General features: G+C 41.4%; 2 protein-coding genes across 3 annotated transcripts; both read right to left on the bottom strand.

The window, feature by feature from the left end:
• Positions 1 to 2,931: 2,931 nt before the first annotated feature.
• Positions 2,932 to 11,956, bottom strand: LOC115918542 (galactosylceramide sulfotransferase-like). The gene is made up of 4 exons (XM_030982259.1): positions 11,732 to 11,956; positions 7,483 to 7,604; positions 6,861 to 7,268; positions 2,932 to 6,498 (listed from the first exon to the last, which is right to left on the bottom strand). Exons 1-4 carry the CDS (start codon positions 11,935 to 11,937, stop codon positions 5,600 to 5,602), a joined length of 1,635 nt encoding a protein of 544 aa, XP_030838119.1. The 5' UTR covers positions 11,938 to 11,956; the 3' UTR covers positions 2,932 to 5,599.
• A 4,729-nt stretch (positions 11,957 to 16,685) lies between these two features.
• LOC115917947 (NADH-quinone oxidoreductase chain 1-like) lies at positions 16,686 to 21,312 on the bottom strand. Of its 2 annotated transcripts, none has more exons than XM_030982258.1 (6): positions 20,966 to 21,312; positions 18,528 to 18,760; positions 18,064 to 18,296; positions 17,599 to 17,832; positions 17,134 to 17,367; positions 16,686 to 16,834 (listed from the first exon to the last, which is right to left on the bottom strand). In XM_030982258.1, exons 3-6 carry the CDS (start codon positions 18,075 to 18,077, stop codon positions 16,810 to 16,812), a joined length of 507 nt encoding a protein of 168 aa, XP_030838118.1. In that variant the 5' UTR covers positions 18,078 to 18,296; positions 18,528 to 18,760; positions 20,966 to 21,312; the 3' UTR covers positions 16,686 to 16,809. The 2 variants fall into 2 exon arrangements, with proteins under 2 accessions (XP_030838118.1, XP_030838117.1); XM_030982257.1 differs by lacking the exon at positions 20,966 to 21,312 and adding an exon at positions 18,937 to 19,101.
• Between the last annotated feature and the right edge of the window lie 780 nt (positions 21,313 to 22,092).

Raw genomic sequence — 22,092 nt, 5'->3', positions numbered from 1 at the left:
CAATCAACAAACTGTGCTTCCTCTCTATTACAAAATCCTTGATCACACCAACGGAAAAAGAATCATATCAGAGCAAATTTCTAAACAAAATGTTGACCTTCATTTGTTAATGTGATGGCCTACATGAAAATCAATGGAAATCTGTTTGGTAGAAAATTTGAGGTGATAGTTACTTTATCCCAGGTTAAAGTTAGGAATTCAATTAGTTAAGGAGCAGTTTTAGTTTGAGATTGTTTCATTCAACCAGAATATGAGATAGATAGTTACTCTGGGAGTATTGGATTGGAGGTGAGAGAGAGCATGGAGAGAAAACATGGTAGGAGAGAATATGATGATGTTTTTGGAGAAAGGCGATGAACAGGAAATGGGAGAATATGGTGTGGGGGGGGGGGGGGGAGTTTTTATGAAAAGTGGAAGAGTCTGAGGAGAAAATGAAATATGAAAGATATGAGAGTGAGTGTATCGGAAGAGAAGATTTGAAGAAATATACAGGATGTCAAAAGAAAAAGTAGTGGAAGGGAGATGAAGATGACTTGGGAGAGTTGAAGGAGAAGAATGATAATATAAAAGAATGTTATGACCAGAGAATATGAACTTATGAAGATGGTTGAAAGAGTTGAAGAGAAAACTTGGAGGAGGAAGATATGAAAAGTATAGGCGAAGTACAAACCGGAAAACGTGGTGGGAGGTAGAATATTAATAATCTTCTCTCCCCCCCCCCCCCCCCCATCTCACTCTCTCTCTCTCTCTCTCTCTCCCTCTTTGTCCCTCGCCATTCTCTCGCATTCTTCAGCGCTGTATATCAATTGTATTAAAGTACGAAAGTGAAACTATTCAAAAACAATATGAAATAATAAAAAAAAACGTGCATCAGCATCATAATTTCCCCGTTTGAATGAAAATCCCATCACCCTCGCATGACGGGTTGAACGTGCCATAAACATGACAACTATGCAACCTAACATCCATTGGATGGCTTTTAACCAATCAGAACGAAGGAAACCGTACAGGCGCGGATCCAGGATTTCTTACAGGAGGGGGGGGGGGGGGGGGCAAATTTGAATTCATGCGAGCCAAATATTGGTACAGCATTGGCGGAATGAGCAAAAAAGGTTTTTTTTTATAGTTTTTTGGGGGTCAGACAAAAAAATTGCATCACCTCCCTCTTACATGCAGGTCCCGCTGAGGTTAGTATTTCGATCAGGTAGAGCGTAACGTAAATTGGCGTGGGGTCTAAGGGCAAAGCACCGCCGGGGGGTCAAGGGGCGAAGCCTCCGAAAGCTCGGGGGGTATGGGCATATTATGGTCAAATGAGCATATTTTGATACCTTATTTATGACACTAGCAGGTCATTAATTGGCGTGGCGTCCAGGGGCTGAGCCCCAGAAGCTCAGGCGTTTGAGGCATTAAATTACTGTCAAATGAGGCCCCCTGGTGGGGTCGAGGGGGCGAAGGCCCCATAAGGTCAGGAGTTTTAGGCATTTAATGACGGTCAGCTGAACATATCTTGATACCTAATTTGTGACACTGGCTGGAAAATAAATTGGCGTGGGGTCCAGGGAAGGGGTGGGGAGCCCCCAGACAAACAGTTAGATAAGCATTCAGGGGCCGCCTAAGGGCCCCTGGCTGGGTCGAGGGGGCGGAGCCCCCGAAGGCTCAGGGGTTCTAGGCATTTAATTACGGTCAGATGAAAATATTTTGATATCTTATTTGTGACACTGGCAGGACACTAATTGGCGTGAGGTCCAGGGGGCCCCCGGAAGCTCAGGGGTTTTAGGCATTTAATTACTGTCAGATGAAGATATTTAGATGCTCGAGGCTCCCGAGCCCCGCCGTTCCACGGGCCCTGACATGTTGGCCTCTAATAAAACATATTTCTTGCCTTACTGTAAATTTAGGAATTTGTCATTTTCCAACAAACGTATAAAAAAGTATAATTTACTAAAAAGTGAGGAAAAAGTGGAGAAAATTATGTAATTTCAGCAAAATGTGTAAGTCACCGGTATTTAGCGGTATATGGGACAACTGCCCTAACCCCCGATTTACACCTTGTTGGAGGGAAAAATCACAACTAATCTCCCCTACTTTTCTATACTTTTTTCCCCCTTCCCCTTTCTCTCCTCTTTCCCTTTCCCTTCACTTCCTTCTCTCGTATAGGTTTGCTGGAGGGAGGGGGGACAAGGGCTTTCGCCCCCCCCCCCCTGATCGACACGTTGTTGACGGAAATTAATCGCAACTGATCTCCGCTTCTTTTCAGCTTTTTCTTTTCTTCTTCCTCTTTTTGTTCCCTTTTAGCTCTCCTCTTTCCCTTTCACTTCCTTCTCTTTTTGGGCGGGGGCGGGGGGGGGGGAGAGGCAAGGGCCTTCCCCCTCCCCGATTCACAACTTGTTGGCGGGAAAGTTGCAACTGCACATCCCCCTTCCTTTCTTTTCTTCTTCTTCTTCTTCTTAATTTCCTTCCCTTTATCTCCTCGTTTCCCGTTTTCTTTCCCTTTCCTTCCTTCTCTCTCTCTTTTTGATGGGGGGGGGGGGGGTGAGGGGGTGTTTAATTTCCCTCCCCTTTATCTCCTCGTTTCCCGTTTTCTTTCCCTTTCCTTCCTTCTCTCTTATTTTTTTTGATGGGGCGGGGGGGAGGGAGGCAAGGCCCTTTCGGGCCCCCTATCTCCTTCTTTCCCCCTTTTCTTTTCTTCTTCCTCTTCTTTCTTTCCCTTTCTCTCCCTTTCCCCTCTTTCCTTCTCTCTCTCCTTCTCTCTCTTATTCTGGCAAGGCCCGCTCCCCCCCCCCCCCCCTGGATCTGCGCCTGCATCCATACATCTGTGCGACCATACAGATATAGAACGCATGTAAAGTCGTTACGTTAATGACGGACGGAACGTGCCATAAAGATGACAACTATACGCTAACATGTAAATGAAAAGTTATAACAATCTTATTCTGGTTTGTACAAATGCATGAGCTGTATTTCAAATTTCTAGCACCATTCAAAAATTCACAGTGTAAAAAAAAAAATGGTGTAAAGCACAACTTATTTGTTCATATCATACAAACGCTCTGTATAAATTTAAAATATGATGTTACTTTTACATACGGTATATAGAATTAGATGTAAGTTCTTCAAAAATATAAAGATTCCCCAACCTACGGTGGTAACCTAACATAATGCAACTTTTGGATTGGGACGGGCGTATAATAAAATATAAAACAATATTTTGATATATTAAATCTCTACTCTAATCCCGATTTAATTGTTCACTATAAAATCAAACATTGGGAATTCATATTTCACGCTTTTGCATATATTTCAATATTGATATTACACGTAGTTTCGTTCCAATTACTAAGCATCTGAAGTACTGTACCGTTAACTATTTCACAAATATTGGATAAAAATGATAAACTTGTGTTCATTACACCTGTCCTATCTGGTAATGTACATATTTATATAACAAGATTTATACCCACAAAATAATTCAATACAAAAGACCATGAATCAGATAAATTTCTTCTGAAGAATATAAATATCTATACAAAATGTGCGTAGGATAATTACTGAAAATCGACAACATTTTGTCCCACCTCTAAAATCAGGCTGCAAATCCACCCTCCCCCCCCCCCCTCCGCATATGGTCGCATTTACGATACGGGCGGGGGGGAGGTTAACCATCAATATTATGAAAAATGTTATATCAGTGAGACTTCAAAGGATCTGAATCGGATGCGTAGGGCAGGTCCAGCCGTTTAGGCAAAGTCATCATGCACGCGGGGTGGGGGAGAATGGTCTTACTGGCAGATGAAAATCATGATGATGATCGAAAACTAACAAAATCATCGATTAGTCGGGAAGGTGTGGCAGGAAGTCCTAACATCTCCCTTTTTGTTACCTTTCCCCTTCACTTTCCTTTCCTCTCTCACTTTTGTTTCGCCATTCGAGAAGGGAAGGACATGCTGTTTCCACACGGAGCTATACGCTAATTCATGGAAGCCCATGCAGTCAGAGGTCGAGACGAGATTGCAGCCAACCACGGGCGGCGATTAATTTTCATGACCGGGGGGGGGGGGGGGGCAGAATAACAAAAATCCGCATCACCACCACTCGTATATGTTACATGCATGCCCCGCGGAACGTTTTTCAAAGGTGGGGGGGGGGGGCTAAAGTATTAATAATCAGGTAGAGCGTGGAGCGTAAATTTGCATGGGGTCCATCTGGCAAAGCCCCAGCGGTGGTCAAGAGATGGAGCCCCCGGATGCTCAGGGTTTTATGCATTTAATTACGATCAGATGAGCGTATTTTGATCCCTTATTTGTGACACTGGCTGGTCACTAATTGGCGTGGGATCGCCCCTAAAGATCAGGGGTTTAAGGCTTTAAATTAAGGTCAGATGATCATCCAAGGGCCCGCTTAAGGGCATTTGGTGGGGTTCCAGGGGGAAGAGCCCCCGGGGTTTTAGGCGTTTAATTATGGTCAGATGAGCATATTTTGATACCTTATTTTTAAACACTGGCAGGTCACTATTCTTTCTTTCTTTCTTTTTTATTTCTCTTCAAAATACTTTCCCAAAAAAGTGAGGGGCCGGCTCCCCGCGCCCGCCGCTACAAGTGGTGGATTTATGATTGTCAATCGATGGTATATTTGCATAATTAATGTAATAAGCCCTGGTGAATAATTTAGTGGAGAAAAAAAAGGGGGGGGGGTGTAAGATAATTTGCCACTCCATGCTCGTTGCTCATAATTATGAGGCGTCATTTCGCTTGCATTATTACCTGCGCCATGCAACGCAATGTTTGCAAAATTCAATGTACTATACTTTTCTAATTTTAAGGTCACAAAAATGATTGACACTGAGTCTAACCTCAGACAACGACGCGTAGCCTATTATGCGACGGGCTTATAATATACGTTGTATCCATCATCATATTCCCATTTATTATAACCAAGTCTACCATAATCACTTATGATTAGTAACCAAGCACCATACTTTCGTTAAAAGGTTTGACAATCCATTTCCTTTCTTGTGTACTGCTGACGACATTGAGTGCAGAAGACTCTCGATCCATGCATGGCACAAACTCATCTCAATCACAATCTCAAAATGAGCCGTGATACAGGGGGATCAGCACTAAGGACGACTCGGTAAATAATAAAGGCCGAATTTTCTAGAAGAGCTCAACAATTGCTAATATTGGCCTAAATTTCGCCTTAAGTACGTCTTTTTAAACACTAATTTTCAAGTTTCTCTGCTAGGAATGTGAAAACTAATTAGTAAATAAGTACTTTAAGGTATTTGTAGACTTGAAATTATGTAGATGATCATGATTTTAGGACTATTTAGAGGGAATCCAGGCTAGCTCAACACCATGCCCGACTCGGACCCGGTGGAAATGCCGAGTTGGCACCCCCGGTGTTGGCCCAGTGCGACGATAATCCACCCAATACAGCGGTAAATGATCTCTTCGAAAATTGGTAGCGGTCTGCTGTGTATTATAGGTAGCACTTGAACTCATTAAACCCCGTTGATCAATGCCTATCGAGTTCGTTCTATAGTATCGAGTTATATCTGATGCACCTCTGAGTTATATAATTATAATGATGCTTTATAGACTCAAGGTGGTTTTTCTTGAGGATGGATCCGGTCAAGCATTGCGTCCAAAACCTTGACAGCCTTCTTCTCCGACTCGTCCTCGATATGCCACCATTTCTTTAACTCTTCAGCACCTTTCGGTGCAAAATAATAGTCCCCTTGCTTGGCCCGAATCTCCTCCGTAAAGGGTTTCTCGGACTTGATGATATCCCTGCAAGTACGATCGTTCACTGCCGATGCCTTCAGGCGATACGCAACAATGTTGATACCTTCAGGATGCCATTGAGATTCCTGGTCCTCGATATCATCTGCATTGGTTGCTTCTTCTACACAGCGGCCCATCAACCGCGCGTTCAAATCTCGCAACGTCCTAACGTCCTGCTCCATACGGGTGCGCCCGTACGCCTCCACTCTCTTCCAAAAGGAGTCGTTAAAGTACTGATAAAGCTGCATATCACCGTAATTCCACTTCTCGATCTTGTTAGCGGTATATGGCGAAGTTTTATGTATCTGCTCCCTCGCGTTTAACTTTAGATAGATTATATCACTGAAGTCCCAGCACATCAAATCTTTTAATAGAACCAGAGATTCGTCAAAGTACTCCGAGATCAACACAAAATGGAACCTGAGCTGCACTTCGAGAATGGTGTCCGCAATCTTCGTTTTGCTGTCCATGTCTTTCGGCTCTAGCCCGAGATCATAGAGGAGAGGGTTTCGGGCATAGCGGCGATGTACATTTAAGTCCGACGCGTTGTAAAATGCGTTTGGGTTCCTCAAGAAGGTATTAATCTTAACTAAGTGTGTCTGGTTGCCGAAGTCCTTACCAAGTCCCAGATAGGAGTAGATGGACTCGTAGAGGGTCAGTGGTGATCTCAGGATCGTGACGTAGAGGCTATCTCGAGGCATCAGGGTTGCTATATCTAGGAGGGAAAAAAGAAGATAATAGTTGAAGGTCAATAAAATTATACAAAGTGGTGCACAGGCTTACTACAGGCCTGTGTAAAATAATCATATAAACAGGCTGGATCCAGGAGAGCTTGGCACTATAGGCACAACTCAGACTCGACATGAGTGGATACTTTCCTACTTAACACAAGAACTTTTTTGGTTTACTAAATTGGAGAAGACATGTACAACTGATGTATCTGTTTGGTTTTCGCCAATTTGTCTATTTGTTCTAATATTTTAATTGTTTTGTCAAATATGTTTGAATAAAATATTTAATCGTTAAATAAAAAGTTTGACTGAATGTTTGAAAAGTTGAGTTTAGTTTGGTTCTTGCCTGGAGCGCTGAACCTGGCATGGTGCGCGAACATGTTGAAGTGTTTCCCCCTCTCAATAAAATCCCTCGGGACGTCCCTGGTAGCATTAAACCGCCGTATCAGATCAAAGAGATGTGTCCTAGGCGGCAACAACAGTCGGAGATCGTTCTTGATTGCATGACGGAACATCATGTTCTGCATCGTCGAGCTCCCGCACTTATGGGTCTTCCAGAAGACCACATTGTGGCGAGGAAGACACTTTCCACCGTTCCCGCTCACGTCTTTTCGTACCGGGTCGGCGCTGAGGACCTCTATGGCTTTGCCGTCACGGAGATTTCGTGAGAGCTCTGTCTTTATCTTTTGTTGTGAATTGCGGTATTTGCTTTGAGACCGATATTGCTTCTCTGGCCCTCCTTGTACCAATCCATCTGCAGAAAGATTCAGAAATAGAGACATTAGGGAGGGGATGGGAAATTTAATCAATTGATTTAGTATCTTCTTTTAATAGTTCCCTATACTTACACCTCTTCACTCACTTTCTTTACCTCTTCCTTTATAATTATGTCCACTGAAATCTAATATAATTTTAATTAACCATTTAATATTTTGAGTGATACGCTACTGCCTTTCCTGTCACTTTACCTTTTTCCTGCTGACTGTTTCCGAACCTACGCTGGTGGAGCGACACACCGCTGATGACGTCATCCTTACGTTTCGGTACAGCATTGGACCAATCAATGGGCCTTGAGGCATTACGTATGACGCTGTATTGTGGTAGACAGAAAGATAAGAAGGAAAATTTTAATTTACGTTAATATAAAAAAAAAACAATCAGGCTAGTATGTAATGAATTGTTTAACTCATTATATTCACTTCACTCATATGAAAACTTTCAAAAAGCACAATACTGAGAAACAGTTTTCGATAAGGTATTAGTGTTGAGAGAACTATGTCAGCTGTCTGAACCAACTTTTTGCCACAAGATCATGGGACCAACAGCATACAATCCTGACATTAAAAAAAATACATCTTTCCTTATGTATTTCCCTGTTTTGTCGGTATCATCAACCTTTGGAATATTCTACCTTTCTAAATGTCCTATTTAATTGCATTGTTATGTACTGTAAGTCTCACGGGTCGTTGGTCTAGTCAAACGTTGTAAAAAAAAAAGTTCAAGACCGAAATCGTCGTTATAAGGAATGACGGTCGGTAGTGTCGGTAGTGAGCAATATTTTTTTTGTTCCTCGAACATTTGAAAAATCGCACCCCCCCCCCCTCCCCTTGAGCGCCAGGGGGGAGGGGGGCATCTCCAAAAAAATGGTAAAATTAACGTGTTTTTACACGTTTTTCTTCCGGGGGGCCGGGCCCTGGATCCACCAGTGCACCCCGATTGGTCTTATTCTTTTCATTGCATGGCTTTGTGGGGCGAGTGGTAGAAGGTCCAACGTTCGGTGCGCTTGTACCACGCCCTTTCGCAAGAGAATATGCCCCCCCCCCCCCCCCCCCCCCCCTCTAAAAAATACACAAGTGGCGCTCTTGTAACCGTTACCTGCAATTTGATTCGGTTTGATCAAGGAGATTCCTTGGTTGATACAACCTTCATTCTGTGTACACACTTTTTTATGCATACAAAAAGTGTTTAATTTTGAGCTTCTAATTCCTCCCTATGCACACAGTCCAAAGGTCTTTGGGTGTGCCAAACTCTTTGTCAATAATGAAGTCTTGTCATCAGGGCGTGAAAGTTTAGTCTGTGAAATGAAAGAAGTTTACGTAACGCAGACGACAGACGAAGGCCCTGGAATCAGGCTCGGCATTCAGTTTGGTCAGCGGAGCCACTAGAATTCAATATTTAGACAGTGATTAGTGGGAGAAGACCAACGTGTTGAGGCCCATGGGTAGATTACAAGAAAATAGAACCCCGACATAGAACACAACCTCGTTAACACGGGTCAAAGCATGAAATAAATAATGCCACATCAATAATAAGGGACATCGCTATTAAAGTTACGGGAGAGGGGGGGGGGGGAGGGGGAGGGGGTGGCGGCCTTCCCTCAGAAACTGATTCGTAAAAAAGGGATTTTCTATTCCTAACTAGCTTTTTATTTATTTTTCATAGAAAACGTACGTTTTGAGGTCCATGGGCAGATTACAAGAACACAGAACACACCCTCGTCAATTGCAACACGGGTCAAAGCATGAAATAAATAATGCCACATCAATAATAAGGGACATCGCTAAGTCACGGGACTGGAGAGGAGGGGGGGGGGGGCTATCATTAAAAAGCTGCCCTTTCCCTCATAGACTGATTCGTATAGATTTGTATTCTTTTCCTAACCAGCTTTTTATTTATTTTTCATAGAAAACGTACAAATCGTCTGATAAAAGTAAAAATGGCCGTTATACTTAACACAATGTGAACACCCTCGATCCTACCTCTCCGCACACGAGATTTTTACAACTTAGGAGGGGTAGGGGGGGGGGGCAGAACAGTACTTTCCTCACATTCTCTAATTATTGTCTATTACAATCATGCTTAATATCCCCAGGGACGTCGATAGGTGTCGGACCAAATTAACCGACAAGGTAGCTGAAATTTTCCAACAAGCAGGTGGGGGGGGGGGGGGGGTATCTCACACACTCCCTATAGGGCCCCTCCCCATTAGCGACGGGGAAAAACCAAGTTGCCTGTCAGCCATGATCAGACTTAATAATGTCTTCCTGTCTGGCCAGCCTTAAGTGGGTCATCCTTGATTCCCCGACAACAACTCACGATCAAACCAAGGAGGATGTACCTCTTTGATCAAACACATGGCGACATGTTAACACTGTGCTACATTTTGTCCTTAAAGTCCCGCCATTTTCACTGCACATTTATCTCCCAAGGCCCACCACATTCAAGAGTCAAGACGCACACACACACTGAATTGCGCGGATGACGAAGACTGCATGCACAAGTCGTATTAATAATTAATGTCGCATCAATAATAAGGGCTCGAGGCGTTATTTTGATTGCGTTATACCTGCGCGAATCGAGGCTAGGCTGGCGACATTTGACTTTGTCGGCTGTCCGCAAGAATAGAAGGCCATGAGAGCCAAAGAGTTAACCATTACACCATTTAACCAATGTTGGCACTGCTCATTTTGCAATCACTTTTTTTTTGGGGGGGGGGTGGGGGGGGGGGGCGAACCATGCAATTTCACATTATGGTGCTTCATAATAGACTGTATAGGTCACTGACGCCGTCCTGAAATACACTGGGAAAAATTATGACTCCCCATATGAGCATTCTTTCGATCAATAATTTGGAGGGTGTCAGACTGTCTTGATCGGTGACAGGTGATTGCAGATCATGTGACATGATGAGAAAGAAAGTTCAAGGTAGAGAGAGGGATGGAGAAAGAACTAAAGAAGGCTCTGGTGTGTGAATTACATGCATTTGACAGAACACCTGAGAGGGAGAGAGGGAGAGAGAGAGAGAGAGAGAGAGAGAGAGTGAGAGAGAGAGAGAGAGAGGGTGAGAGAGAGAGAGAGAGATTAATTGTTTAGAAGAAAATGTTGCAGGCCTAAATCACACACATTGTGCGAAAGACAATGTCGCGATAATGTGAACAGACCGTCTAGCAGGTGCTTACATGATCATATTTTTGTCTGTCAAGAATCTAAATTTTGGAATGCCTATTTGACCTATTATACTTCCGTATCAAATACTCTCAGTCTCCACCGCTTAACCCATAATGCATTGTACCATGAAAAATAGGTTATTGTACCACAAATCATTTAGTAACAGTGGACCCGCCGCTGACTTAACACACCGGACTTATGCTGAAAGGGGGGGGGGGTGCTGAAAAGGCTCGTATAACAAAAGAAAAAGGTCTACCCGTATTGATTTTACACACCGGACTTATGCTGAAAGGGCGGGGGGGGGGTGCTGGAAACACGCATATGCGTACCCTTAATAACACTGAGTGGGGGGGGGGGGGGGGGCGGGGGAGCAAGAAAGATACGCATAGTTCATTATGTTGCTGTGTCGGGTCAGCTGTGTCGGTATTCTTGCTCAATCATCGTGTACTATCAATGCAGAAGTTTGAAGTCGGTGAGATGTATTATGTCGGTCGGCCGGCAATTTTTTTTCCGTACGAACTGTGGCTTTTTAACGGACAAAGAAATATTTTTGAAAATTCAGACAATGATTAAGAGTCGGTACAACGAATCGTCTTCTTTCTCTTAACATTTTATAAAACGTCAAAGCTTCCGCGCTTCGCGTAGGAGGGGGAAACTGAGTAATAATTTAATGAAACGTCTAAGCTTCGGCTCTTCGCGCGGGAAACTGGATTCAGACGAGGATTAAGAGCAGAGAACGGTAAAACGAATCGTATTCTTTCTCTAATAATTTAATGAAACGTCAAAGCTTGCGCGGGAGGGGGGGGGGGGGACTGAATTCACACAAGGATTAAGAGTAGAAAACAGTACAACGAATCGTCTTCTTTCTCTAATAATTTAATGAAACGTCAAGGCTTTCGCGCTTAGCGAGGGAGAGGGGGAACTGAATTTAGACAAGGATTAAGAATCGAAAACAGTACAACAAATCGTCTTCTTTCTCTGATAATTTAATGAAACGTCACAGCTGCCGCGCTTTGTGCGGGAGGGGGGGGGGGAACTGAATTCAGACAAGGATTAAGAGTGAAAAAGGTCTAGCGACGCCCTGCCCTCACCTATTGTATTTGAAGAAAACACCCCCGAGCAAATATCTGCTCTGTTGGGGCATGCTTCCCTTTGATTACCATTTCTAGACAATAATGTCAAACGTTCTGAAATCAAATATCGAAAAGAAAATTACTAATTATTTTGTAAGATGAATTTGAGAAAGTGATTCAAATCAATCACACTAACCTCAAACTTATTTGTCGGTCTCTCCTCGAGGTAGGGTTATCCCTTGCCTGGTCATCGACCACGGCTAGACGTCGATGACCGCCAATCAATGTTGTCACGAAGGAAGCCTGATTGTAGTTCGTCCATGGGAGATAGACGAACACGAGTAAGCTACATGCTGCGATGATAGCGATGATGAGTCTCCTCCGGGGCCAGAACCTCATCATTGCTTTATGTCTGACCACGAGTTCTGCAACGAGAAAATAGAGACAAACCAGGTATCTATAAATTATTCAAAGAGAAGGCTGGTTTCTGGTTAATGTAAAAATGATTTGTGAGCTTTATAAATATTTTTATACCAATTTGGACAAAATACCATCGAAAATAACATCATCTTTACGATGTTCCACATCAGTCACATGTTGTGTTCTTAAATTCTATATAATACCATTTCGCATTATGTAACATCGTCTGTTATACCTCCTGATCCCGGCCAACATCGGCAATGGCTGGAATAAAACGTGAAAAGCGCTATCTCGTTTTTTCAACGGCTGGTTCAAAATAAGAATATTTTTTGGGCACCACAAAATATAAGAAATCGTTATATTTATGGATATTTCAGCCGTCTCTGTGCCGATTTTGATCTAAAACAGACGATTTTGTCATTTAAATGATATGTTCTTTCAAATATAACACTCAGTTTTCATTATCTCATCAAAATACAATTTGTGTAGCGTCCTCTGCTACAAAACTCAACTTTTCCTTCAAAATATTGTACCTAAAGCATTGAACTAAGAGCATATACAATACAAAATGATGACTACTCTGTTAATGTAAAGGAGCTAATTTCCGCTCGTCGGGGAGTGTGATTAGGGACCACTCCTTGCGGAGTGAAATTTGGACGGAATTCACCCTCAAAAGATGTAAATTTAGCTCTTAAAAGACGATAAATTCAGTCTTTTAGAAAAAAAAATCGGTCTTTTTGGAGTGAACATTACATCTTTTGAGGGTGAATTCCGTCCAAATTTCTCTCCAAAAGGAGTGGTCCCTAATCACACTCCTCGACGAGCGGAAATTAGCTCCTTTACATTAACAGAGTATACAAGGACAAAAGATACCGGGAAAAAGAGACACACGAAGAAATTAGACTCAATGAAAATCATCTATTTCCTGTAACATTATCTTGATATAAATCGTAAAAACGTTGCACATGAAATTAAATCGACATGCATATACAAATAGCCAGGCCTACGACTGTGATGTGGAGGAGGAGGGGGGGGGGGGGGGGGGGGTCGATATTGTTATACATGTCCGGTTTTTCTTTTTTGATTTGATTTCTTTTTTTTACCAACAGCAATACATACATTTCAATTTCAAGAAAGCCATGCGTATATGTACTGATTCTTCCTTTCGCGACCACACCAATCCCTTGTTTTCAAAACTAAAAACTCTAAAAGCTGCTGATATACATTTTCTACAAATAGCACTTTTCATGTTTTGCTTACAAAAAGGTCTACTACATGTACCTTCATACTTTCCCCCATTGTTTAATTTGAATAAAACCATCCACTCCTACCCTACAAGGCAAACTGAAAAATTCCATTTAAGAAATCCAAAAACCGCATTGGCTCTCAAATCCATTAGACACGCCGGCCCAGACATCTGGAACTCTCTGCCCATTGTAATAAGAAACCTTAGGACATTGTATTCTTTTAAGAAGGCAGTTAAAACTATGTTATTGTTTAAGTATTGATCATGTCGTGTGTAATTCTACTGTATTCATGTTCGTGTGTACATTGACTGTATATTCAACAATGATGTGTAATCGTCCATGACCTAGCATCGTTTATCCATTCATGAATGAACCTGCATTCAATCAGCAGATGTACGAGATTTATTGTATTATTTTCTTCTCTGCAAGTCACACTCTTTTGTATTTGCAATGACGACCTTCGTCATTGCCTTGTTTTCGTTCACATTCTGCCCCATTAATATTCTCCTTTTCCTCCTTTTCCTTTTCCTTATCGTCAGGAAATCGCATTCGTTTTGCACGTAATGTTTGTTATTCCTAGTTAGGTGCTTTTCTCATGTCCTTTTCCTTTCACATTTCATAGGCATAGTCTCTAACATCCCTTCAAGGTCACTACATTCTTCGATTTTCGAAATCACTCATGCATAACCGTCCAGGCGCCATTTTGTCCGTTTCTGGTCCATTTTAAGGCCTTTCTTTCTTCCTTCCTATCTCCACTATCCTAGATCCTACACATTTCTAACAAATTCCTCTAGATAGTCCAAGAGATGTTCTTTTATCTGCGACGTATAACCTGCCCTTCAAAATGCCATCTTCATACTCAAAATTCAAATCTGAAACCGACTCCGTCAACTATCTCTCAAATTCTTGAAAAATTGACACCTAAATAATCTAAAACTGCCATAACTTTCTCATATAAATTCCGTTTTGTATTTAAATCTCACAGTATCCTTATCTCATAATTGCACATAGCCATGCCAAATTTCACGCTCCAATGACTTTGCACAACATAAATAGCGCCCTCTAAAGTTCTGGGAATTGGCTTTCTCTCTGTGGCCGTATCTCCATAATGGCTTGGCAAACCCGTACCCTTTTTTGGATTTAGATACTTGAAGATATGCCCTTTCCAGCCATATACAAAATTATATACCCTATCACTGACCAAATTTGAGAAAATTGCCCTCCAAATTCGCCATTTTCAAGAAAATTCCAAAATAACTTCAACTTGCTCTAAAATTACGATCCTTTGACCTACGTCAATAAAACTTGGCACACACATGTATTTATATACGTGACAACTGTCCGCAAAGTTTGGTAAAATTTGATTATGTCAGCGCAAAGTTATCTCAAAAAATGATGTATTTACTATGCATTGCGTGATAGCGCGTTAAATGCGTGCAATACATTGCGCGAAGATAACAATGGTGTCAAACTGACCGCAATGAAGTGCCCTTTCGAATGATACCAAGTATAGTATATGTTCACACAGAAAATTGTGAATAAATCGCATTTGAACAAAGATCACTACACGAATTCCGCCGAGTTTCCGCCCGAATCTAACACGTATCGGCTATGACGTCATTTTTTCAGACTGCTTTTCGCCCCTTAAACGTCCTTTTTTTTCCTTGAAAATTTGCAGTGACATGCCGAGTTCCAATACGCAGGGCACCTCTTGGCCGGATTTTTAAAATTGGTCAAGGGGGCCATTTAAGACGCCATTTTGTCCTATAAATCTATTTTACATCATGTGTTTCGATAGGATTATCATAGAAAAAAAAAGAGTGGTTTGCAATAACAACCATGAAATTTTCTTTCTAATGATACCAAATACGGCCCATAAAGAGACATAAAGAGAGAGAGAAAAAACAATTTAACTCCGGTCATAATACAGATCCTGTACGTTTTCCGCCCATGCATTACACGCATTGTCTATGGGGCATATCGGGTTCAGGCTTTTGGCCCCCAGAACGATCTTGATTGCAATGACGAACATGCACCAAATCCCATTGGTTTTTGCACGCAGTGCTTGCGAGCCCTCTCTAGGTTCTTTCCCCTATCCCAATTTCTTTCAAACTCCGTAGGCATAGCCACTACCATCCCATCCAGGTCACTGTAATCTTCGTTCTCCGGAATCACTCATGCACACCCGTCCATCCAGGCGCCATTTTGTCCGTTTCGAGCCGTTGTGCATTGTGTATAAAGATGTGTGTTGTCGCGTATCAATAGTAACATAGGCCTACATGTAACAAAGATATCACTCACAGCTCCCATTCATTTTCAAATAAGAGCGTTGTATTGCCATCTTTCTTCATGTCATTATTTACTCAATCTGTTTAGTGTTTCAAGGTTTGTTTTCTCTTACTACCTTTCTAATGGTATTGTTTGGTTTAATCGATCAATTTATCTTGTTTATTTTAATATTTCATTATCATTAGGGCCTATGTTTTCCTATCATATCATTTCTTATTATTATATTTGCTCATACTATTTTTTGCTTTCATCCTTGCGATTTTGTCTTTCTATCTTTTTCTATATATATGTCTATGTTTCAGTATCTTTCAGGATGTTATTTTTGTTGTCATCATATAAACAAAAAAAGAGGGTTTTGATGCTCATAATTCAGCAAAGGGGTTTGTATATTATGAATAGTGACTAACGGTGACCCTTATGAATATTGTTTTTTAATCTAAACTATGAATAGTCATTGTTATGTCCCTTTCCCGAATAGTGACCCTTGTGGATAGTGGTCCTTATGTATATTCTAAATAGCAACCTATTTGTATGATATGAATAGCAGTTTGCTAGTATATGGTAGAAGTGCATTATGAATAATGACATTGATGAATAATGATCCTTATTGATAGCGAGGTTATCCCGTTTAAATTGCCATTGTCATCCCTTCCCCCTCCACATACACACTCTATCGCTCATTTACTCTCGTTATTTTCCCTCTCATTCCGTCATCTATCTTCTTTTCTATATAATTCCATTTAAATATTCTTTCTTTTTCATATTCACATCTTTCTTTCATAAATGTTTCTCTCATTTCCATGCCATTCTACTACTTCTATTCTTTTATAAATATTTTTCTCATTTCCATATCACAATTACTACAAAAATAGAAATAAACAATTACCACAATAATAATAATTTTAATAAAAGCAATAATAATGATATTTAGTCTCCAACAAATGAAAAAAATACTGCAATTACATCACAGTTGAATGGCTAATTTGCCAATTTGAGATTCCCATATGTCTTTTGACAAATTACTAGGATGTAACTTTTCATGTGCATAATTATGGTCCTAATCAAATATCTAAACCACAAAAGGGATAGTCAATATTGTATACCTTTTAGCGGTTTTTAAATCATGCAAATTTAACTTACTTATAACAAGTATTACAGAAAAGAATGCATACAAATAAATTAGTCACAGTGCCATTATCAGTTGTGTAAGGTTGTTTTATTCCAATCATGTCCATTGCTGGAGATAATATCAAATCACCGGTGCTTGATGGATGAAATACAGATAAGCTCATTGGTCAAAGTGCAAAGAGCCATCCATCTACCAAAGATGTAAAATGAGGAACCTGCAGTAGAAGAAAAGAAAAAAAGGTGTGTGCTATGAATTTTCACTTCATTATTTTTTTGCATTTCATTTTTGCTTTCATTTTCTACAACCATGTATGTGTATGATCTAAAAGTAAACTCAATTTGCAATAACAAGTTGTTCTGAAGAACAGCAAAATATTTGAAATACAATTTTCTCTCAACTTCCTTTAACTGCACCATGATAGATATTGGCACAAGATAACCACCTGTCAGTGACCACACTAATCCCTCTAATCCCTCCTCGCCCGATCTAGTGCAGAGGGGCATTAATACTCACTCTTTAGGGATCATAGAAGTAGATGAACCCCCTGGGTTGACAGTTAAGAAATCATTCCAACCCCCCTCTACACCACCAGCGTGCTTCTCAATGAAGAAGTTGAGGGGAGTAGACTTGGACTCCTCCACGGTACAGGGAGTGTTCACATTGCCTGAGATGTTGAAGAGTTTGGTGGCCTGGTTGCGTTCACATCTGAAGCCAGCGAAACCACAGAGCTCCTCTTCTGCAGATGATCTAAAAGTTAGCATAATGGGGAAGAAACAGAGATTGAAAATTCTCAAAGTTCCTGCAAAGATGCTTGTTGACAGGATTATACATACCTAAGCGGTGCCCATTGGTCCCTCATGATCCTCTTTTTCTAATGTTAATAAAGAGCTGAGTTGATGAGATAACCACCTATCAGTGACCACATTAATCCCTCTAATCCCTCCTGGCCATCTAGTGCAGAGGGGCATTAATACTCACTCTTTAGGGATCATAGAAGTAGATGAACCCCCTGGGTTGACAGTTAAGAGGTCATTCCAACCCCCCTCTACACCACCAGCGTGCTTCTCAATGAAGAACTTGAGGGGAGTAGACTTGGACTCCTCCACGGTACAGGGAGTGTTTACATTGCCTGAGAAGTTGAAGAGTTTGGTGGTCTGGTTGCGTTCACATCTGAAGCCAGCGAAACCACAGAGCTCCCCTTCTGCAGATGATCTGAAAGTTAGCATAATGGGGAAGAAACAGAGATTGAAAATTCTCAAAGTTCCTGCAAAGATGCTTGTTGACAGGATTATGCATACCTAAGCGGTGCCCATTGGTCCCTCATGATCCTCTTTTTCTAATGTTAATAAAGAGCTGAGTTGATGAGATAACCACCTATCAGTGACCACATTAATCCCTCTAATCCCTCCTGGCCATCTAGTGCAGAGGGGCATTAATACTCACTCTTTAGGGATCATAGAAGTAGATGAACCCCCTGGGTTGACAGTTAAGAGGTCATTCCAACCCCCCTCTACACCACCAGCGTGCTTCTCAATGAAGAACTTGAGGGGAGTAGACTTGGACTCCTCCACGGTACAGGGAGTGTTCACATTGCCTGAGTTGTTGAAGAGTTTGGTGGCCTGGTTGCGTTCACATCTGAAGCCAGCGAACCACAGAGCTCCCCTTCTGCAGATGATCTGAAAGTTAGCATAATGGGGAAGAAACAGAGATTGAAAATTCTCAAAGTTCCTGCAAAGATGCTTGTTGACAGGATTATGCATACCTAAGCGGTGCCCATTGGTCCCTCATGATCCTCTTTTTCTAATGTTAATAAAGAGCTGAGTTGATGAGATAACCACCTATCAGTGACCACATTAATCCCTCTAATCCCTCCTGGCCATCTAGTGCAGAGGGGCATTAATACTCACTCTTTAGGGATCATAGAAGTAGATGAACCCCCTGGGTTGACAGTTAAGAGGTCATTCCAACCCCCCTCTACACCACCAGCGTGCTTCTCAATGAAGAACTTGAGGGGAGTAGACTTGGACTCCTCCACGGTACAGGGAGTGTTCACATTGCCTGAGAAGTTGAAGAGTTTGGTGGCCTGGTTGCGTTCACATCTGAAGCCAGCGAACCACAGAGCTCCCCTTCTGCAGATGATCTGAAAGTTAGCATAATGGGGAAGAAACAGAGATTGAAAATTCTCAAAGTTCCTGCAAAGATGCTTGTTGACAGGATTATGCATACCTAAGCGGTGCCCATTGGTCCCTCATGATCCTCTTTTTCTAATGTTAATAAAGAGCTGAGTTGATGAGATAACCACCTATTAATACTCACTCTTTAGGGATCATAGAAGTAGATGAACCCCCTGGGTTGACAGATAAGAGGTCATTCCAACCCCCCTCTACACCACCAGCGTGCTTCTCAATGAAGAACTTGAGGGGAGTACACTTGGACTCCTCCACGGTACAGGGAGTGTTCACATTGCCTGAGTTGTTGAAGAGTTAGATGTAACCATGGTTTGGACTGAGCTGAGCGCACACCTCCCTTAGCCGATCCAACAAATAGGGGGAAGGGTATTTTTAAATTTTAAACCGTTTGTTGGGGCGAATGATCGAGTCTTGGGGCTAGCAAAAAAATAAGTGCATAGATATTTTGCTTACGTCTAGCCGGATGTAAGCCCGGGGAGGAGCACGGTTCAGGAAAGTGGCAAATTTTGGAGCTAAGACTCAGTAGGCCTAGGACTCAGTAGATCTAGTAGGAATAGATTCTAGATCTAGGAATATAGATCTAGGGCTGCGTTCATGCTTAAGTTTTGAAGGCAGAATGAGCGATCTGAAACGCTCATCGTAGAGTAAAGTACCCGGTAATCGGTCAGCTCCGGTTTTCGGCCAATTGGTTGGATACATGGTAAAATCACTTTAAAATACATCGCATAATAGCATAACACATATCCCACACATACCATACCATGCCAGTGTCACTGAAGAACCACATTTGCAATGAAAAATATATCCTAAAATATCACATTTTAGCGATGTAATCGGCGGTCCCGCTACCCAAATCTGAAAAATCGAGTTTCTTACGCGTGTATGTAAGAAATATGGGTACCATAAAATGAGCTTTATTTCAAGTATTTTTCAGATAAAGAGCCCGATTTTGTGCTGGTCGCAAGCTCAAAAGTATCTCATCGCATGTATTAAATCAATGCAGCCGCACACCGCGACGCACACACGATATGTCTGTCTAATTCAGATTCCAACTTCCGATCACCGCTGTGCCTGTATTCGGCCAGGCGAGCACCCGGGAGCTCCGGCGTGGGATACCTGCTCCGCCCGCTTGTGCTATACATCAGCGCAGAAACGCACGGCGCGTGCGAGCGCTTCCTATTGACTTTGTACATGCGGCCGTAAACTGAAACGCTCGGCCGATAACCGGCTCCAAAACAGTGAAAATTGAAATGAATATTGTCATGGCAATTCGTGATTTTTTTGGGGGATTCTTTTTTTGTTTAAATAATAATAATATTTGCTTCATGATTTGAACAAGAAATGATAATAAATAGGAAGTAAAGAGTCCAATAAATAGGATTTTGTCTTAAGTGGCCGAAAACCGGGTACTTTACTCTAAACGCTCATCGTGATCGCAGTTCCATTCTGTTCATGCTTACTTCTCTGGCTCCCCCAGGCGATTCTCAGTGTGTGGCCTTATTTGGTCTTCCAGCTGGATTCGCAAACCTTCACTGTGCATGCTACGTAGACCCACTAGAGGTCAGTGCGTTGACCCCATTTAAACGCGTTTACAAATTGTAAACGCATCTTTTTGTGAGTTTACGATCGGCGATCGTGATCGCCGTTTTTCGGTGATTCTACAAAAGTGAGCTAAGACGCAACCGTGTTTTAAACTAAACGCGTAACAGATGCCTGATTCTGCACGTCAAAATCAAGCATGAACGCGCCCTAGATCTAGTCTAGATTTCTAGGATGCAAACAACATTTCAATCAATCGCTGTTTTGACCAACAAATTTTTAGAAGTTTGAGGGTAGCCCCCTAATATGGAGAATATGGAGAGTAACCTGCTCTTTCATATGACACCTCATTCATTGAGTTTCACCTTCAAGATCACGAGGAATAAAGCCAGGTTTCAATTTCAATTTATATAAAAACATCGACCAATTTTCATGGTCACGCAAAGCACGTAGACTGCATAGGGATAGGCTACGTGCGATCTCTATGGGACAGATTTTAGACACGGGTACGGGTGCGCGATCAGACACCCTATATTGTACGGTACATACAGTCTAAGTATATCTTAAATAAAAACATTAGTTAATCGTGTGTTATTGTAAGTAAAGAGAAGACTTACCGCTGACAAAATGAAGTAAACTAAGTAGAATCTAGGTCTGAAACACGTCCGTACACGTGACGTACGTACGTCTGGGCGCAAGCTGACAAAACCTAATCGTGAAAATTAGCCCCCAAAATAGAATTGATCTTTTGTTCTTCTTCTTCTGTTTTGAATCAATTGCAATTACAGTTGTAACTATTGTCGCCAAAATACTCGACATCACGTGATTATATGTCTCATTTTTTAATTTGTTAAAACATTTAATTCTAGATCTAGATCTGTATTCATCTATCTTTTAGGATATATCGAAAAAAAGGTATCGTACAGTTTTGTGCAACTCACCAAATTGACCATACTCCCCCACTCAAATTTCAAGTAAGAGTTCGTCGGCCCTGCAGCGCGCCCTTAACTTGTCTAGACACTATGGTATCGCACAATAACAAAATACATATAAATCGCCGGTAACCCAACATTTTTGTCTTTCTTTCAATGAAATATTCCACTTACTGTCTTTCCATATGTTACTCTTCATTTTTTCCCTCTTTCATCTCCTCTTATGTTAGTCTTTGTTCTTCCTTCGTTCTCTTCTGATGTTATTCTTTGTATGATATTTTTTTCCCCATTTGTCTTTCATCATGATACTTTCAACTTTCCCTCTATCGTTTTTCTTTCTGATTTTGTTTAGTTCTGATACTGACCAAAACAAATGTTTGCGTGGTGAAACTATGGAATGGATGGAAAATCTTTTTATCTTTCTTTCTCTCTTCACATGCTCCCATACTCAATCCATCACAAAACATAAAAATAAATTAAAATGTAAAAAAATATACAAACACACCTACTACATGCACATCTTCTACAACGCCTTTATCTTTACACGACCTTCCACTCCCCACTCCCCTTTACTGTACCTATCTCAAAAATACTCATACACACACACATCCCCCTAAAAAACAAATATTAGTTATAAACCTTTCAGCAAACACAATACAACACATACACTACCTCTTTCTCATACCCATACCAACAAAAAATTAAAAGAGTATCACATATTTTATATGTTATTTCAAAAATCTTTAATCTTATTAAAAAAAAGGATAAATACCCTGAACACAGTCAACAGCTTCAATTAAAAAAACTTTTCA

Source organism: Strongylocentrotus purpuratus, unplaced genomic scaffold (genome assembly GCF_000002235.5).
Source record: "Strongylocentrotus purpuratus isolate Spur 01 unplaced genomic scaffold, Spur_5.0 spur5_scaffold_12, whole genome shotgun sequence".
In the NCBI taxonomy this organism is placed as follows: domain Eukaryota; kingdom Metazoa; phylum Echinodermata; class Echinoidea; order Camarodonta; family Strongylocentrotidae; genus Strongylocentrotus; species Strongylocentrotus purpuratus.
Note: the sequence above shows the minus strand (reverse complement) of the source record. Positions and strands in the feature narration are given on the sequence as shown.